At 35.0% G+C, this 16,521-nt stretch overlaps 1 protein-coding gene across 1 annotated transcript in view; it reads right to left on the bottom strand.

Moving 5' to 3' along the window:
- Positions 1-562: 562 nt before the first annotated feature.
- FAM92A1 (family with sequence similarity 92, member A1) overlaps positions 563-16,521 on the bottom strand; it is a 24,411-nt gene continuing 8,452 nt past the window's right edge. The window contains exons 6-9 of the mRNA XM_012643563.1: positions 16,208-16,312; positions 8,467-8,580; positions 2,566-2,685; positions 563-649 (exon numbers count right to left, since the gene is read on the bottom strand). Of these exons, the coding sequence (XP_012499017.1) occupies positions 563-649; positions 2,566-2,685; positions 8,467-8,580; positions 16,208-16,312 (426 nt within the window). The remainder of the gene's footprint in view (positions 650-2,565; positions 2,686-8,466; positions 8,581-16,207; positions 16,313-16,521) is intronic.

Raw genomic sequence — 16,521 nt, forward strand, 5'->3', positions numbered from 1 at the left:
ACTGAAAACTTAGTGTCCCATTACTGATACTAATTACACTTGTTGAAAAGTAAATTTACATATCAAATGATGAAACATTTTAGTAAAAGTAAAAAAGAAAAAAAAAATAAAGCCAACTTTTTACTTAAGGCTTCATGGAATAGAATTTTTATCTAACCAGAATGACTACATAGGACCCTTTTCTGCTGATGAAAGCATGGAGTCTTAACCTAAAAGAAGCTAAGCGGAATTGTTAGATCTTTGAGTGGAATTGTTAGACCGACCTACTATTGCAGCTTCAACTAGGTACAGTGCATTAATATCTTTGAAATAATGTTTTTTTAAAAATGGAACTTACAGAAAATGATCATATACCAGGATGTTGTAAAGACGGATGTGTAACATCTTTTAAAAACCTTCATTTTTGGTCAGTGTAAATTGCCTTTAATTATTTTTCCATTTCTACTAAGATTTCATTTTGAGATTTTAACGTATTAAGTGAGTGTAAAGTTTTACAATTTATTAATCCTGGATTTCAAGTTACTTAAGATGAAAATGGAAATGTGAAGTTTACTTAAGAAAATTAATTTTCTTCTTCTGTAATATCTAACTCTTCATCTTCATCATCATCTTCTGTTTGTTGATCCTTTCTTAGTCGACAGGTAGATACCTGTTAAAAGTTAACACATTTTTTAAAAATAAAAAATACTAACTTAAATAATATTTTACATGCTTGGTATCTTTCTGTATGCCCTTAAAGGAAAGGGCACACAACAGTTATTTTAGAAAATGTCCATATATTATTTTTAGTAATGAAAATTAAGTTGAAAAAGTCAAACTTTTTTTCACTTATATTTTTTGAATAAAAATGTAAAATTAGGCTGGGCACAGTGGCTTATGTCCGCAATCTTAGCACTCTGGGAGGCTGAGGTGGGAGGATCGTTTGAGGCTAGGAGTTGGAGACCACCCTGAGCAAAAGCGAGACCTGTCTCTACAAAAAATAGAAAAATTAGCTGGGCTTGGTGGCATGTGCCTGTAGTCCCAGCTACTCAAGAGGTTGAGGTAGGAGAACGCTTGAGCCCAGGAGTTTGAGATTGCAATGAGCTATGATGACACCACTGTACTCTAGCCCAGGCGACAGAGCGAGACTATCTCAAAAAAAAAACCAAAAAAAAAGAAATTAACCATTTGATTCCAGTTGGATAGCCACCAGTACTTCAATAACATAAAATACTTCAGTATACTATGAATGTTAAAAACAAGACAATTATTGGGTCACAAAAACAGTATTTGAATGAGTTATCAAATGCATGGCAAAAACACAAGGATATTTCAAATAGGCACTGGACAGAAATACATAAAAGTAGTGGATTTAAATGGAATGAGTTAAGAATCTGAATTTACCAGCTTTAAGTCCTGACTGGTGCCACTTGGGGCATCTTGCTTAAAATTTATGAGGGTGATTATCCTTAACCCAGGGGACATTTAGCAATGTCTGGAGACATTGTTGGTTGTTACAACTGAAGTGTGTTTATATGTGCTACTAGCATTTGTAGATAGAGGCTAGGGATGCTGCTCAGTATCTTCACAATGTGCAGGACAGTACTCTCCCCTCTCCACCGTTCGGTTACCTGGCCCAAAGTCAGCAGTGCTGAGGTTGAGAAACTCTGGGCTACATAATACTTCCAAAGTGCTACACAAATGTTAGCAAACTTAGGTAACATCTCTAAATAGTCAAAATTTTATATGTAATATGAATAGTAAATTTATGGAATTTATGTACAAAGTACTTAATGCTGGGATAATAAAAATATAATTTGGTTAGGGGGAAGATACATAAATACAAAAATAAATGCTTAGGGGAGAATTATGAAAATAAAAGATATGGGGTCAAATTTACCTATTAATAAAAGTTGTATTTTAAAAGTATTTTGTCCAATTTTAAATTTTGAAGGTTAGATAAGAAAAGAGTTCTCTAGATCAGGTTTTTGTAAGTTATGGCCCAGCCTGCCTTCTGTTTTTGTAAATAAATATTTTATTAGAACACAGTCTTACTGATTTGTTTATGTGGTGTTTATAGTTGCTCTTGGTTAGGACAGACCATATGCCACCCAAAGTCTAAGATACTCTCTGCCCTTACAGAAAAAGGTTTTCAGCCCCTGCTTGAGATACTGGGTAACTCAGGCTTTCTGGATATAGAAGAAATGAGATAATTTCTATGATAACGTTCGGCAAAAGCCCTAAGTCTTGATAGTGAGATTTAAACCTAAGCCATTTGACTTCAGAATTTATGTTTTTCATTTTATAACAGATAGCAAATCTACATTAGCATTCTTTTCCATCTTTGCTCTCAAGTGTTCTGCTTTAGAGAGTAATATGTGATTGTAGTATAAAAGATAATTAATATAAGAATAATAGAGCCACACCTAGTGCAGTCTTACATCATTTTACAAAAGAGGAAACAGGCCCAAGGAGAGTAAGTTACATGAGGTAATATAACTGAAGGCAAACATTTTCAGTACTGCATAATTCCAAAGCAGCTGCTCAAATTCTTTTAAATTATGGTTTCTATAATTTCTAGCTCACCTGTCCTGTTCCAGATACACACTTAGCTGACAGTGATCTCTGAAGAGGCGACTTTGAATTTGCTCTTACAATATCTAAACGAGATGAGTAATCTGGTGGATACAGAGAATTTCGGAAAACCTACAGCAATAATAAAACAACATTATAAAGGAGATACTAAACAATGAAAATCTAGAGAGTCAAATTCCTCTTAAGATTCTTAAAAAGCAACTCCCCCCAAATTGGACAATATTCCAGTTATTATAAAAGAAAAAACAAAGATATAAAAATAGTGTAAGCTAGAAAGGTGACAGCTAAAAAACTCTATTTGAATCATATAAGTCAAGGGATGTAAGCACTAATTAGTCATGAAACAATCACTTAAATGCTTTTGCCAGGGGAATTGCAGAAATTCAACCCTCAAAGAGTATGCAGGAAGGTAGTAGGGAGGCTGCAACTCCTACCTTTGATTCTTCCTGTTTTGCCTGTCCTCAACTCTTAATTTAACTTCACTGCAGTACTGCTATGGAAAATCACATAAGAGTAAATTGGAGTCTCTATAATTTATGGATTCTAACCTCATTGGGATCTGTAATGCCATAACTTGTCAGTTCTCTTAAGACACTACTTCCAAATCTTACCACTCTGAAGCCTTCCTGTCTTTCCCCCCATTTCTCTAATAGACTAACAGGTAAGGTTATCAGGAGTGAATCTTTTCAACTTCCCTTTCTTTCCCCTCAAATTCTTCATCCCAGCCCTTATTTTTTTGAAGTAAGTATCATTCTCATTCTTTCCAATGTGCATTTTTCCTTTATCCAAAACTTTAAACCAAACTAACAAAAGCTTTTGTTTTCCACAGGTTCCTTCTCCTAGAAAATGAGCTCAAGATCTTTTTTTTTTTTATTACTTCAAGGCATACCTTTACTTCTTAAAAAAAGTTTTCAAATATTCTATGTCATCTTCATTTTTCAACAAACTACAATTGTGGGCTTTTACCTTCCACTCAAATTGCTCTGGCCAAAATCATCACCAAAGTCATCTTTTTGTCTTCATCCTCACTGACTCTGTCCCAAAGCTTCTTTTCCTTGCCATCACTAAGCTCTTTAATTGTGCTAGCTGCTCTATTTCTTCTCATCTCCTTTTCTATTACTTATACCTTAAATATTTTTAAAGTGTTTCTCTTAGGCCACTTAAAAAAAAATGTTTCTCTAAAAGATCTTATCTACTCTGTTTAATGGCTACCCTTCAACTAATCCTCTGTATACCCCATATACTGTCTTCTGACAACCATATTCATGCTCCCAACTGCCTTCTGTTTTAGACCAGCACTGTCCAATAGAACTTTCTGAGATGATGGCAATGCTTGCTGTTCTACGCTGTCAAAAAAGGTAGCCACTGGCCATATGTGGCTACTAAGTACTTGAAATGTGGTTCATGCGGCTGAGGAACTGAATTTCTTAACTTTAATTTTAATTAATTTAAGTAGCCACATATGCGTAGTGGCTACTATTAAATATATTGGACAGTGTAGCTCTAGATTTTATTTTTATAATAACAGATGTTATCTTTTACCTGTAGGTGAAGCTATAAGCCTGAGCATTCCCCTAAATTTCTCACCTGAGGTTCTTCTAATGTATCGACTCTACATACCTTACTGAGACTTATTTTACAACCAAACTATGTTGTTTCTCTATTCAAAAACTTTTTGTGGCTCCTGACTATATATGCAGAACATACATTATTCTGTGCCTGTGCAATGCTGGTTCCTCAGCCTGGAATCACAACAAACTTACTCATCCTTTCTGAGCCACATCAAATGCCATATTCTGCTTTCCCCTGTTCTCTTAGTAGCTCCTGTTGTTCAAGTATAGCTTTTATCTCACTATTTTGTAATTGATAACATAGGTTCCACAACTAGTCTTAAGTTTCTCTAAGGCAAGAAGCTCTGTTTTATCTATGCAACTCCTGAGCTTAAGATACTAACCTGGCAAATAGGAAATGTTAATTAAATTCACTTTTGCCAAATGAATGTTGTTAATATGAACTTAATCCCCATGTTGTGGGGAAAAAAGAAGACCCAAATTAGGGGATGTTTACACATTCCTTTAAATCTTAGAGAACTGCAGGACATAAAAGGAATCAAGGGATAAAACTTAAGAGGTAAGACTTGTGTTTTAAGGCAATTCAGGGATGCTAATTAGGTTAACAGGTTGCCAAGGACCAAATTCTATTTGGGTGCCAGACATGAACACTGACATCCTGGTATGGTATCGAAACTTGATGACTCATTAATCAACTGGAATTTGGAAGAGAGATTTTTGTTAGAACATTCCTAACTTTTCTAGCAAAGCTGAAATTTAAGGTGGAAAATGGACAACAATACGCAACCCTTGGGATAAAAGTCTAAACCAGTTAAATATTTATTAAAATTAAACTTTTACTGCAAAATAACAGATTTACAGGAACATTAATTGGCAATAATGCGTTTTCCAGCATGGTCCAAGATCTCTTCTAGGAGTGAATCTCAAGATCTGAATATGCTCTGAAGTGAAAGTGCAGAGGTGATTATTTGAAGGGGAAAATGGGCCTGGCAGTACTTTTTAAGTGAAGAACAAATAAGGTAAGATGGTTTGTGATATAATTAGAGTACCTAACTGTAAAAATCTGGCTGCAGCTGGAATAAATCTTAGTGGTTCTCAGAAAGCAGGAACTACCTGGAAGTATAGCAAGTTATATCTCTGTCCCTTTCTGCATAGTTTTTCTACTTTCCAAGAAACCTTGTATTTACAGGATCCTTCCTCCTCATGGTACCTGTTTGATACAGTTTTACTTCTCCTGATGGTACCTGTTTGATACAGTTTTACTTCTCTTGATCACACAAGGCTCCCCAGACTGCTCGGCTCTCTCCACAATTGCTGTATGGCATAATAATAATGGTTTATGCTTATGGCTCATTGAACTCATGCTTGTACCCTGTACTATGCTGTTTTAAATATAATTTTCTTTAGTCCTGCCTTAGGATCTATGTATATTCTGTCTATGCCCTCTGCCTGAAAGTTTTTGCCAGGCATCCTCTTAATCCTTCAACCTTCTAATTAAGAAACAACTCTTTGATTCTCTGAACTATTTGAAACCTCCATCACACAATACATTCTATTTTTTCTTTATGGAACTAGTCATATTATAAAACTTAAATAATTACACAGTATTTTTTAAATGTCTGAACTCTCTGGTAGATTTTAAATTCCTGCTTTGACAACTTGGATCATTTCTAACTTACAATGCTAAATCCTTAGCACTAAGAATGGTACCTGGCATGTAACAGATGCTCAATAAATAGTTGTTGCACAAATATATGAAGTAAGTACCATATATAAGTATCTCGAATCTTAGGAGGAAGTTGAAGGGTGACCATGTTAACTTGCTCAGTATTACTCCACTAGAAAGTGGGAAAGTTGATATTCAAAAACACATCTACCACATTGCCCTGAGACCTTGAGTTTTACATGGATGTCTCCTCCCACAAACTACCTAGCTACCCGATTAAGAGTAGTGGTAAGAGAAGTTACAAAGTGGCGTGACAAAAATGTTATCTAGAGATGAGTGTCATGGCTCATGCCTCTAATCCTAGCACTGTGGGAGGCCAAGGCAGGAGGATTGCTTGAGGCCAGTTCAAGGCTAGCCTGAGCAACATAGTGAGACCCCTTCTCTACAAAATATTTAAAAATTAGCTGGGCATGGTGGTGTGTACCTATAGCCCTAGCTGCTTGGGAGGGTGAGGCAGGAGGATGGCTTGAGTCCAGGAGTTTGAGGTTGTAGTGAGCTATGATGATGCCACTGCACTCCAGCCTGGGTGACAGAGCGAGCCCTTGCCCCCTGCCCTCTGTCCCCCCCAAAAAGATATCTAGGATCTCTGGAATGAGAAAGAAACTTGTGGGGATCATCAGGTGTGAAGAAATTTTAACATCAACTTTAATGAATGGCATGGCAAAGGTATTAGAAAAAGGAGATAAAACTTAGAAAGGGGACTCCAGTCTTGCAGGAAAAGTGGGGGATCACTTTTGAACCTGCTACTCAATGCAGTGTTATTTCTTGTAAGAAATGGTTCATGTCACTCATCAAGAACCACAATTCTGGTAATGTAGCATCGAGAGGATAAAAATATAGTAGTAGTACTGTAGTCAGACTTCTGGTTTTGATTCTCAGCTCTGCTACTTCCTAGCTATGAGAATTCTGGGAAGTTTCTTAACCTCACTGCTTCAGTTTTCTCATCCATAGAAATGAGGACAATAAGCACTTTCATCAAAGTTGATGGGAGGATTAAAATAATTAATGTAGTTAAAATGCATAGTCTGTAGCTGGGCCAATGTAATGACTATATAAGCATTTGCTATTTTATTAATTTATAAATTACAGATGAAGGCTTGATAATTTTTAAAAACAGGACACTTTTTATGTATCCTGAAAAAGTGAAAATTAAGAAACTCTAGCTTTAGTATTTGGAAGGAAATAACATTTATGAAGTAACCATGACAAACAGAAAATACAAATATGATCATGTATGTACAACTGCCATAGAACTGAGAAATTAGATTTTGGCATTGGAAACATACACATACTATAATGTACCTTTTCTCATTTTCATTAACCTATATTCTGGTTTTACTGAATTAAGTTTCCTGGAACCAGCGGAGTAATGGGATGAGAAGGCTCACAGGATCTCTTTATTGATAGTTAAGATACCAAAAAAAAAAAAAAAAAAAAAAATTGGGGGAATCTTCAAAATTGTCAAATGGCAGATACTCTCAAATTCTGTCCTTTATTAATACAGAATTCTGGTTATATCTTGAGAGTACATGACTTTTTTCCACCTCTATATTACAGATAATATGGAGAAAGTATGTCTTTAACATTTTATCTATTTCAGCAAAAATACTTTCGTGCCTTTTTTCTCTTCTTTTGGAAGAGGCTAGAATATTTACTCTTCAAATGTTATAATTAACACATTGCCACACTAGAAAAAATAGAATAAAAACTTCAAAAATAAAATGGTCCTTTCTAATTTAATGAAAAATTTGTTATTTTTTATTGTTTTCTGTTAGTTATATGCAATGCAATCCATGCTTTTAGAATTAAATTGTCAATATTAATTGTAACAATAAGAACATCAACAAATAAGATTTTCACAAACCAACTGCAGGGTTTTGCTTCACAGGGCACCAGGCTCAAAACTAGCGTGAGTTAAATACAGCTCACATGGCAGTTAATGTGTTAAAGATGAGGCCTTGATACTTAAGAGCTCTAATGTTAGTTGACCAATAAGAAGTGTTTGCATTTAACTAAAACTCCTATTAGCATAAAGCAAGCTTATACAAGCCTACCTTTATTTCATAGCTTAGTGATTGTAAGTTACATAGTTGGGATGCTGATTCTATTTGCTAGCTAAGTGGCCACAGACAAGTTACATTATTTAAAGCCTCTAAGCCTGTTTTTGTAGTTGTAAAATTAGAGTTATAAGAGCACCTACCTCTTAAGATTGTGTGAGGTTTGAATGAGAAAATGTATGTAAAGCTTTGAGCACTGTGCATGGCATAAACACTTAAAGGTTTTTCAAACTTAGTTATTTTTAGCACACTTTAGTGGCGGGTATCACCAGCCAAAATGATACACTGTTTTATTTCATGTAATGGCTTTATGTAAATTATATTTTACTAGCTATTAATAAATTAACTCTTGGAACTTTTTGCTATGGGTAATTTGAAAAGTTAAATAAATGGAAAATCATAAAAAGTTCAGCTATTTGGGCTGCACACAATAACCGTTGTAGTGTTCTAATTTAAAATATTTTTACCCATACAAACTAATGTTCTCTTTTAAACACTTCCACATTAACAGAAGAACTGAGCTTAGACATAGTCCTACCTCTAAATCTTCATCCTCATCAATCTTTTGTATGTTTTGGTAGGCAGCAGTGTAGACCTCTAAAGCTTTGCCGTGAAATAACATTTCGATTGTGATAAATTCTGAAAATATAGTCTAAGAAAACAAAGATTTGAATTTAAACAATCATTTAAATTACCTTATGAGTTTAGTATATTTATTCCTCAGTATAGTCTTGGCATTTTATCAAATACAGAAGTATCTATTTTTCTATAGGGCAAATGAAGTATGAAAGATAACTGAAATAAAAATAGTTGTGAAGACCTTTTGCAGCAAAACCTTCAAATTATACAAAATATTTCCTACATCACCATTCACTTTCTTCTTATTTTTTATTTTAGTTAGGTTTCCTCTTTACACCTAGTAATTGACATTTGTAGTAAAGAAAGATCTGACCAAAATGTATGCCATTATGTACTCTGATACCACATGCCTGTTAAGTATTAGAGCAGTTCAGTTCTGAAGCTGATATTTTAGTAACTCTAAATGATATTTAAAGACTACTTTTTAGACAGGAATTATAGTCCATCATATTTCTGACTATATGCTTATATTCTCTAAACATGAATTACTTGGTAATAATGACATTCCTACCACTAATAATAATACCATACATTTCCATAGAGCTTTCTAGTTTACAAATATTGACTTGCCCAGTGTTGCTCACAGCTAGACTGTTGAGACATGGATCTGATTCTAAGGTTAAAAGGTTATAGACCTTGCCCAGTAAGAGTTATAGGTTATATAGCTCACATAAGGTTATAGCTCTTGCCCACTGAACTGTGTTGTTCTTGCTGGAATTAATCATTTCCTTCACAAAAAAAAACTGTTCAGGAAGCTCTATGAACATGATGAAAATTTAAGGAAGATCGTGAGCAAAGAGAATGAAGATATGCATATGATCTATGCAGGGGGTGAGATAATTGGTAGGTGGGGAAAGGATATAAGTCAGGCATGTTTTCAATAAATAGGATCTTATCATTTTGTTAATTATCTTGTCTTACCAAAGTAAAATAAGCATTAATGTAGAGAGAACTGGGATGAGTAAGAACAAAGTAGAAAATACTTAAGCTTGGGTTATGCTAGAAGGCAACAGTCAAATACATATTTCCCTTCATCCCTGCTCTCCTGAGGTAACCACCCAGAAAGGAGTGGTCATATACTTTGAAGGCAGTCATACAGATAACCATCAGTGTCCTATGATTGTTTTTTCCATTTCCATTCTTTCCTAAAAGATTGGAAAAATATTTAAAGGAGTATAACAGGCTTCTGAGTGTTACTCAGTGGAAACAGATCTGCAGTTGAAAGTATCCCTTCTGGGCTGCCAAGCACATATGTCAGTCTGACCGAGAAGACTGGGCTCTGGGATAAGACGCTTGTAACTATGACCAACAATTACCCTTACTGTCACTTCATATAGGTTATATAGAGGGCTCTGGCACGCTGGACTGGCAACTATTAAAATAAACAGCATTATGCCAAAATACAGTTTTGGATTTCATACTAAGAATCTCCAGATATCAAGGAATACCTTACAAGGGGAGTGGCTTTTGACCAAGGCTGGCACCTACTCTCTTAGTTTTCAGTCTCCCTAAGGTAGTTAACCAGAAAGGAGTCAAGTGTCCTTGAGGAGTATGAGAACTCCTAAAGGGAAAACAGAACTAAGAGTCATTGACAAGCGGAAACATCCAGTTTTAATGCTCAAGAAGTTAACTAGCTGGGCATGCTGGTACACTCCTGTAACCCCAGCTACTTGGTAGGCTGAGGTTGGAGGATTCCTTGAATCCACTTCTAGACCAGCCTCGGCAACACAGTGAGATCCCTGTCTCAACAACAACTACAAAAAAATTAAACTAGCTAAATTGGAAAATGTTCCTTATCCACTAATATTAAAGCCTTTATCTGATTTGATTAGCAAGCAAAGTATTTAACAAAAAAGTTATCAGTGGTCTTGTCAACATTTTGGCAGGTAAAAGGAAAATAACAGGCCAAGTGTGGTGGCTCATGTCTGTAATCCTAGCACTTTGGGAGGCCAAGGCAGGAGGATCGCTCGAGGGCAGGAGTTCAAGATCAGCCTGAGCAACACAGTGAGATCCAGCTCTACAAAAAGTAGAAAAATAAGCCCACATGGTTGTGCGTGCCTGTAGTCCCAGCTACTCGGGAGGATGATGCAGAAGGATTGTTTGAGCCCAGGAGTTTGAGGTTGCAGTGAGCTATGATGATGCCACTGCACTCTAGCCTGGGTAACAGAGTGAGACCCTGTCTCAAAAAAAGAAAAGAAAAAAAAAGGGGAAACAACAGCTCTCCAGAGTACAGACTATTTAATAAAGGATGTCAGGAGAACTTTATACCCATTTGAAAATAATGAAGTTATATATCTACCTCACGCCATGTGCAAAACACAACTGCTAGATAAAATATTTAAATGTTTAAAATATTAAAATGGTCACACAAATTCTAGAAGAAAATAAAAGCAAGTATTTATATAATCTAGGGGATGAAAACCTAAGCATGACACAAGGCAGAAACCAAAAAGACGACCAATGGATTTGGCAACAAAAAGAAAAGTTCAAGGTGGCAGAAACACCATAAGCTGTAAAATGAGAAAATATATTTTCACAAATATAAAGGATTTTTACAAAAAGAGAAATGCCAACATCCAATAGAAATATAGGCTAAGGAAAAATGTAATTTCCTAAAGAAATGTATCATTAAACACAGGAAAAAATGCTCAGCAGTAACAATGTAAATGAGACATTGATTTTTTACCTATCATTTGCTGTTACTAAAAATATTATTCATCATTTTATCTGTGCTTATGCAAGGTTTAGTAGAAATGTAAACTGGTTCAACCTTGGTGGATAGAAGTTGTAAAAAGTGTATGCTCTTTGAACAAAGAACTCCATTTCTGGTAATTTATCCCAAAAGATTATCTGGGCCAGCACAAAGGCCAATATTTAAGGATGTATAATGATGCAATGACATCTATAATTGCAAAAATAACCTAGATGTCCACCAATGAGGACTGGTTAATAAACCAGTGCATCCATATTGCACAATACTATGAGGATGCCAAAAATGATGATACGGATCTCTATGTCTTAGCCTAAATGGGTTCATGATGTATTTAAAAAGAAATGCTATATACAGTGTAGTCCCATTTGTATTTAACTGTATTGGGCTAAAAATTAGTACCTTCCTCATAAGGATGTTGTAAGGAATAAATGAATTTATCCACATAAAATGCTTAGAATGGTACCTGGCACATAGTTGATGTTTAAGAAATGTTTTTGTTGTTATTATTACCATATCTCTGTGTATATGTGCATAGGGAAGAAGTCTGAAGGATATAAACAAATTGGAGGTGATTATTTTTGAGTGGGATTATTGTACTTTATAATTTTATGGAATTTTTATGATTTTTATATTTATAATAAAAAATAAAACTATTAAAAATTTAATTTAGAAGATGTTTCTTGCCCATGTCAGCTGCTTCACCACACACAGAGTTCCTCTCCCTCTTTGTTCCAGGAGTAAGTGCTGGTCAAGTACCTTTGTTGTAGGTGTGAAATTCCCTTGACATTCACCATATAACTGATGACTTTTCCTATTACATGGAAAACAAATGAGATTGTGATTTTTCTCTATTGTTCTGTACACTAAGTTCAATACCAGCCTTTCTCAGAAAGACCCTTTTTGCACAATAACTATGAAAAGTCTTTGTCTAAATATTGTGTTACCTAATTAATGCCATTACCAAAATCCAAATGGACTTGTCAATTAAGCCCACCTCAAACACAGTAATGCAATTGTGAGCAGTGCTCACTACAGCTAATCATTTCTGCTTCCAGAGTGGTTAAAGAAGGAGCCATAAGCTTTGCCCTCATATGAAGTAGTAGCCTGACAACTTTGACTAAGTATGTTCTTTGTCTGTTTCTCCCCCAAATAAGAGGAGCATCAAAAACTCTGGTTTTTCCAAGAATTTGTCTCACAAACAGAAACGCTGTTTTTGAAACATGCTAAAATCAACACGGTGATATCTGAATATTGTTACTAATAGAAATCAGGCAAGTAATATAACATTTTTTGACTATCTTTGAGGCTATTGTTAAGAGATTTCTGCATCCCTCTTTCTTATGAAAGATCCCAAATATGGCCTAACTTGGAAAAGAAACGATAAAGATGTGGAAAGATGTGCAGAATGGAGATTCAGAACCCTAAAAGACTCTGGTATTGATAACTGGTGCTCATATTTCTGGGAGTTTGCTACAGCTATGGAGTTTGCAGGTAACATGATTTTGCATGGAGAAAATCCTAAGGAATCCACTAAAATCTATTAGAACTAATAATTGAGTGTGACAAGGTTATAGGACATAAAGTCAATGTACAAAAGTCAATTGTATTTCTATACATTTGCAATGAGCAATCTGAAAATGCAATTAAGAAAACAATTGCATTTACAATAGCAACAGGAAGTATAAAATAGGAATAAGTTTAATAAAAGGGCAAAATTTATACTCTGAAAACTACAAATATTGTTTAAAGAAATTAGGAAAGATTTAAATAAATGGAAACACATTCCATGTTCATGGGTTGGAAGAATTAGTCTTAAAATGTCAATACTCCCCAAATTGACCAGCAGATTTTATGCAATCCCTGTTAGAACCCCAGCTAACTTCTTTGTAGAAACTGACAGGCTGGTTCTAAAATTCATATGGAAATGCAGTAGATCCAGAATAGCCAAATCAGTCTTACAAAAGAACAAAGAAGACTCACATAACCTGATTTTAAAATTTACCATAAAGCAGTGTTAATCAAGACAGTGTGGTACTGGCCTAAGGATAGACACATAGATCAATGAAAGGGAATGTGAGTCCAGAAATAAAACCACGTCAACTTATTTTCAACAAAGGTGCCAACACCATTCAATGGGGAAAGAATAGTTTCTTCCAGTGGTGTTGCAACAACTGGATAGTCATAAGCAAAAGACTGAAATTTGACATTTAGCTCACACCATATACAAAAATTAACTCAAATGTATCAAAGTCATCTATAAGAGCTAAGACTATAAAATTGTTAGAAAACATAAGAATAAATCTTCATGACCCTGGATTTAGCAATGGGTTCTTAGCAATGACATCAAAGCACAAGCAACAAAAGACAGATAAACTGAATTTATCAAAATGAAAAACTTGTGCTTCACCATTATGAAAGTGAAAAGACAACCCACAGAATGGGAGAAAATAATAGCAGGTTATTTATCTGATGAGGCACTTCTATCCAGAATATATAAAAAACTCTTACAACTCAATGATACAAAGGCAACCTAATTAAAGTATGGGCAAAGGATGTGAATAGCCATTTCTCCAAGGAAGATATATATACAAATGGTTAATAAGCATCATCAGGGAATACAAGTCAAAACTACAATGAAATACTATGAATACTTCAAACCCTTTAGGATGGCTACAACAAAGAAGTCTGGGAAAAAACAAAAAACAAGTCTGATGAATGTCAAGTATTGAGGATGCAGAGAAATCAGGACCCTTATATACTGCTGGTGTGCCAAAACAATGGTGCACTCACTTTGGAAAACAGTCTGGCAGTTCCTGATATGATTAAGCATAGAATTATCAATGAACCAGCAATTCCACTCCTAGGAATATAGCTATGAGAAGTGAAAATATATGTCTACACAAAAACTTGCACATAAATGTTTATTATCAGCATTATTCACAATAGCCAAAAGGTGAAAACCACCTAAATGTCCAACTGATGAATGGATAAACAAAATATGATAATATCCATATAATGGAATATTATTTGGCCATAAAAAGGATTGAAGTACTGATGCATCCTACAACATGGCTAAGCCTTGAAAACAGGCTAAGTGAAAGAAGCCAGTCATAAAAGAGAACATTTTATGGTTACATTCATATGAAATGTCCAGAATAGATCAATCCATAGAGACAAAGAAGATCAGAGGTGGCTGTTTAGGGCTTGAGGCAGGCAGGGAGTTAAAAGCCAAAGTGTAAGAGGTTGAGGTGATAGTTGCACATATCTGTGAATACACTAAAAACCACTGAGTTGTACACTTTGAATTATATCTCAATTTTTTTTTAAGTGTATGGTTTTTCCTGTCTTTTTTTTTTCTCTTTTTCCTCTGCAACCACCAGGAGACTTTCCTCTTTTGTGGACATGACACGGCAGACAAAGAGAAGTTTGGAAGCTTTCCTATGCACCTTCCACTGTGCAGCCCCTCACTCTATCTCCTGTTGCTTCAGGAAATTCCAGGTTAGGAATTGTAGCTGGGAATTCTACACTTACCTTCTCTGCCCCCGTTTTGTACTTGGTGATGCTCAGGGACTTAAAAACACCTGTAGAGGTAGCTAGTATGTGGGTAGGGTACAGAAGTGAGCCCAAAGATGAGAGTAGAGATGAATTTCCATGTGTAAAAGTAAATTTTGCAGACAGGAGGATGAGTGATGGAATGAGGAATCAGGCTCCCATCACTACAGAAGCCCTTAGGTGACAGTGGAATCAGACATACAAGTCTCCATTCTCATTTTTTAGGCTAAAGCTAATTAGTAACCCTCCTTTCCCTCAGTTTAAGAGAGCATGTCAACAAATGTAAAACTTTATACCCTGCAGTACTCTCCAAGCTTGGTAAAGGAATTTGTTGCAGGACAGCGCCCTGAGATGCTCTTCTATGAGTAGCAGTGTACTATTACACAGTAAAGTGCAGAGCCTGTGACTGAACTGAGAGCCTATGAAATTCTTTGAAATAATGACAGGAAATTAAAGAAAATAAAATATGCAAATGAATTTTGTTTCATGGATTCAGAGAGGAATGATATTTAATTGACAGATCATGCTTATTTTATTGATAAGAACATGGCTTACAAAAGCAGAAGATTTGTCAATAGTAAAATAACAAAAAAACTTATCTTTAAAGCTTGGTACAGGAAAATTTATAGTGAGTCAAAAGGCATCCTTAGATGAGTTCTAAAGTCTATAAGATGATCATAAGCAATCTTTCCTGTTTCCAAGGTGCCTATCAAAAAGTCACTGAAGACCTGCTGAATTTCACGATCCCAAAGAAAGTTTCAAATCTACTGATGTGTTACAATAAAATAAGTCAATTTGTGTGATTTTGTTAACTAAGATACCATATCATGGTGCAAATTTATGTGGTTGGCTACTGTGACCCTGTTATATGTTTACTTATTTGATAATATGTAGTTATTAGAAAGTTTTATGCTATAAAAATTAATTATAGTGTATTATAACAAAGCACAGATTTTAAAAAAATGGTTTTCTGGCTGTGGTGCTTTGGGTAAGTTACGCTATGTCTCTGCTTAATTGCTTAATTTCTTCATAGTACCACCTCATTCTCATGGGGTTGCTGTGAAGATTGAAAGATAATTTATGTGAAGTGGCTGGAATAGCATGTGATATATGCAAACATAACATATGTTAGTTCCCCTTGATTAAACAGTATTTGTGATAAAAAGCTGAATATCTGGCCTCTGGTTGGGAATGTTGACCCTTTATATACCATTCTTTCCATAACAAAGTAACATTTGATATATTTTGATTTATAATATCTTTTTTTTACCCACAAGAACTGTTTATGAGCTAACAAATTCAGAGTAATTTAAAATTTTCATAAGTTTAGATTAGTTAAGGTTCATGTTTTGAACCTTAACTGTTACTTTATTACCTTTATATCCTTTATTTTCTGCTTTTCAAAATTGTCAATAGTTTCCTCTAGATGACGAGTTGTTCGGGTGGCATCCATTGTAGCTCTCTGTAATTCGGTTTCTGCCTACAAAAGTATTCCCCAACCAAAGATATTAAAAAAACAAATCAGAATCCATTTAGTTGAGTCTACTGGTAAATGCTACCGTTATAGTACTGGCTTTTTGGCATAACAGTGTAAATCGTTCAATGCTATATTTTAGCACATATAATAAAATGATCTACGTAATAAGCACATGCAGAATAAAGAACTTTATGTGTATTAAAAAGTGACAT

Source organism: Propithecus coquereli, unplaced genomic scaffold (assembly GCF_000956105.1).
Source record: "Propithecus coquereli isolate 6110/MARCELLA unplaced genomic scaffold, Pcoq_1.0 Scaffold2, whole genome shotgun sequence".
Lineage (NCBI taxonomy): Eukaryota > Metazoa > Chordata > Mammalia > Primates > Indriidae > Propithecus > Propithecus coquereli.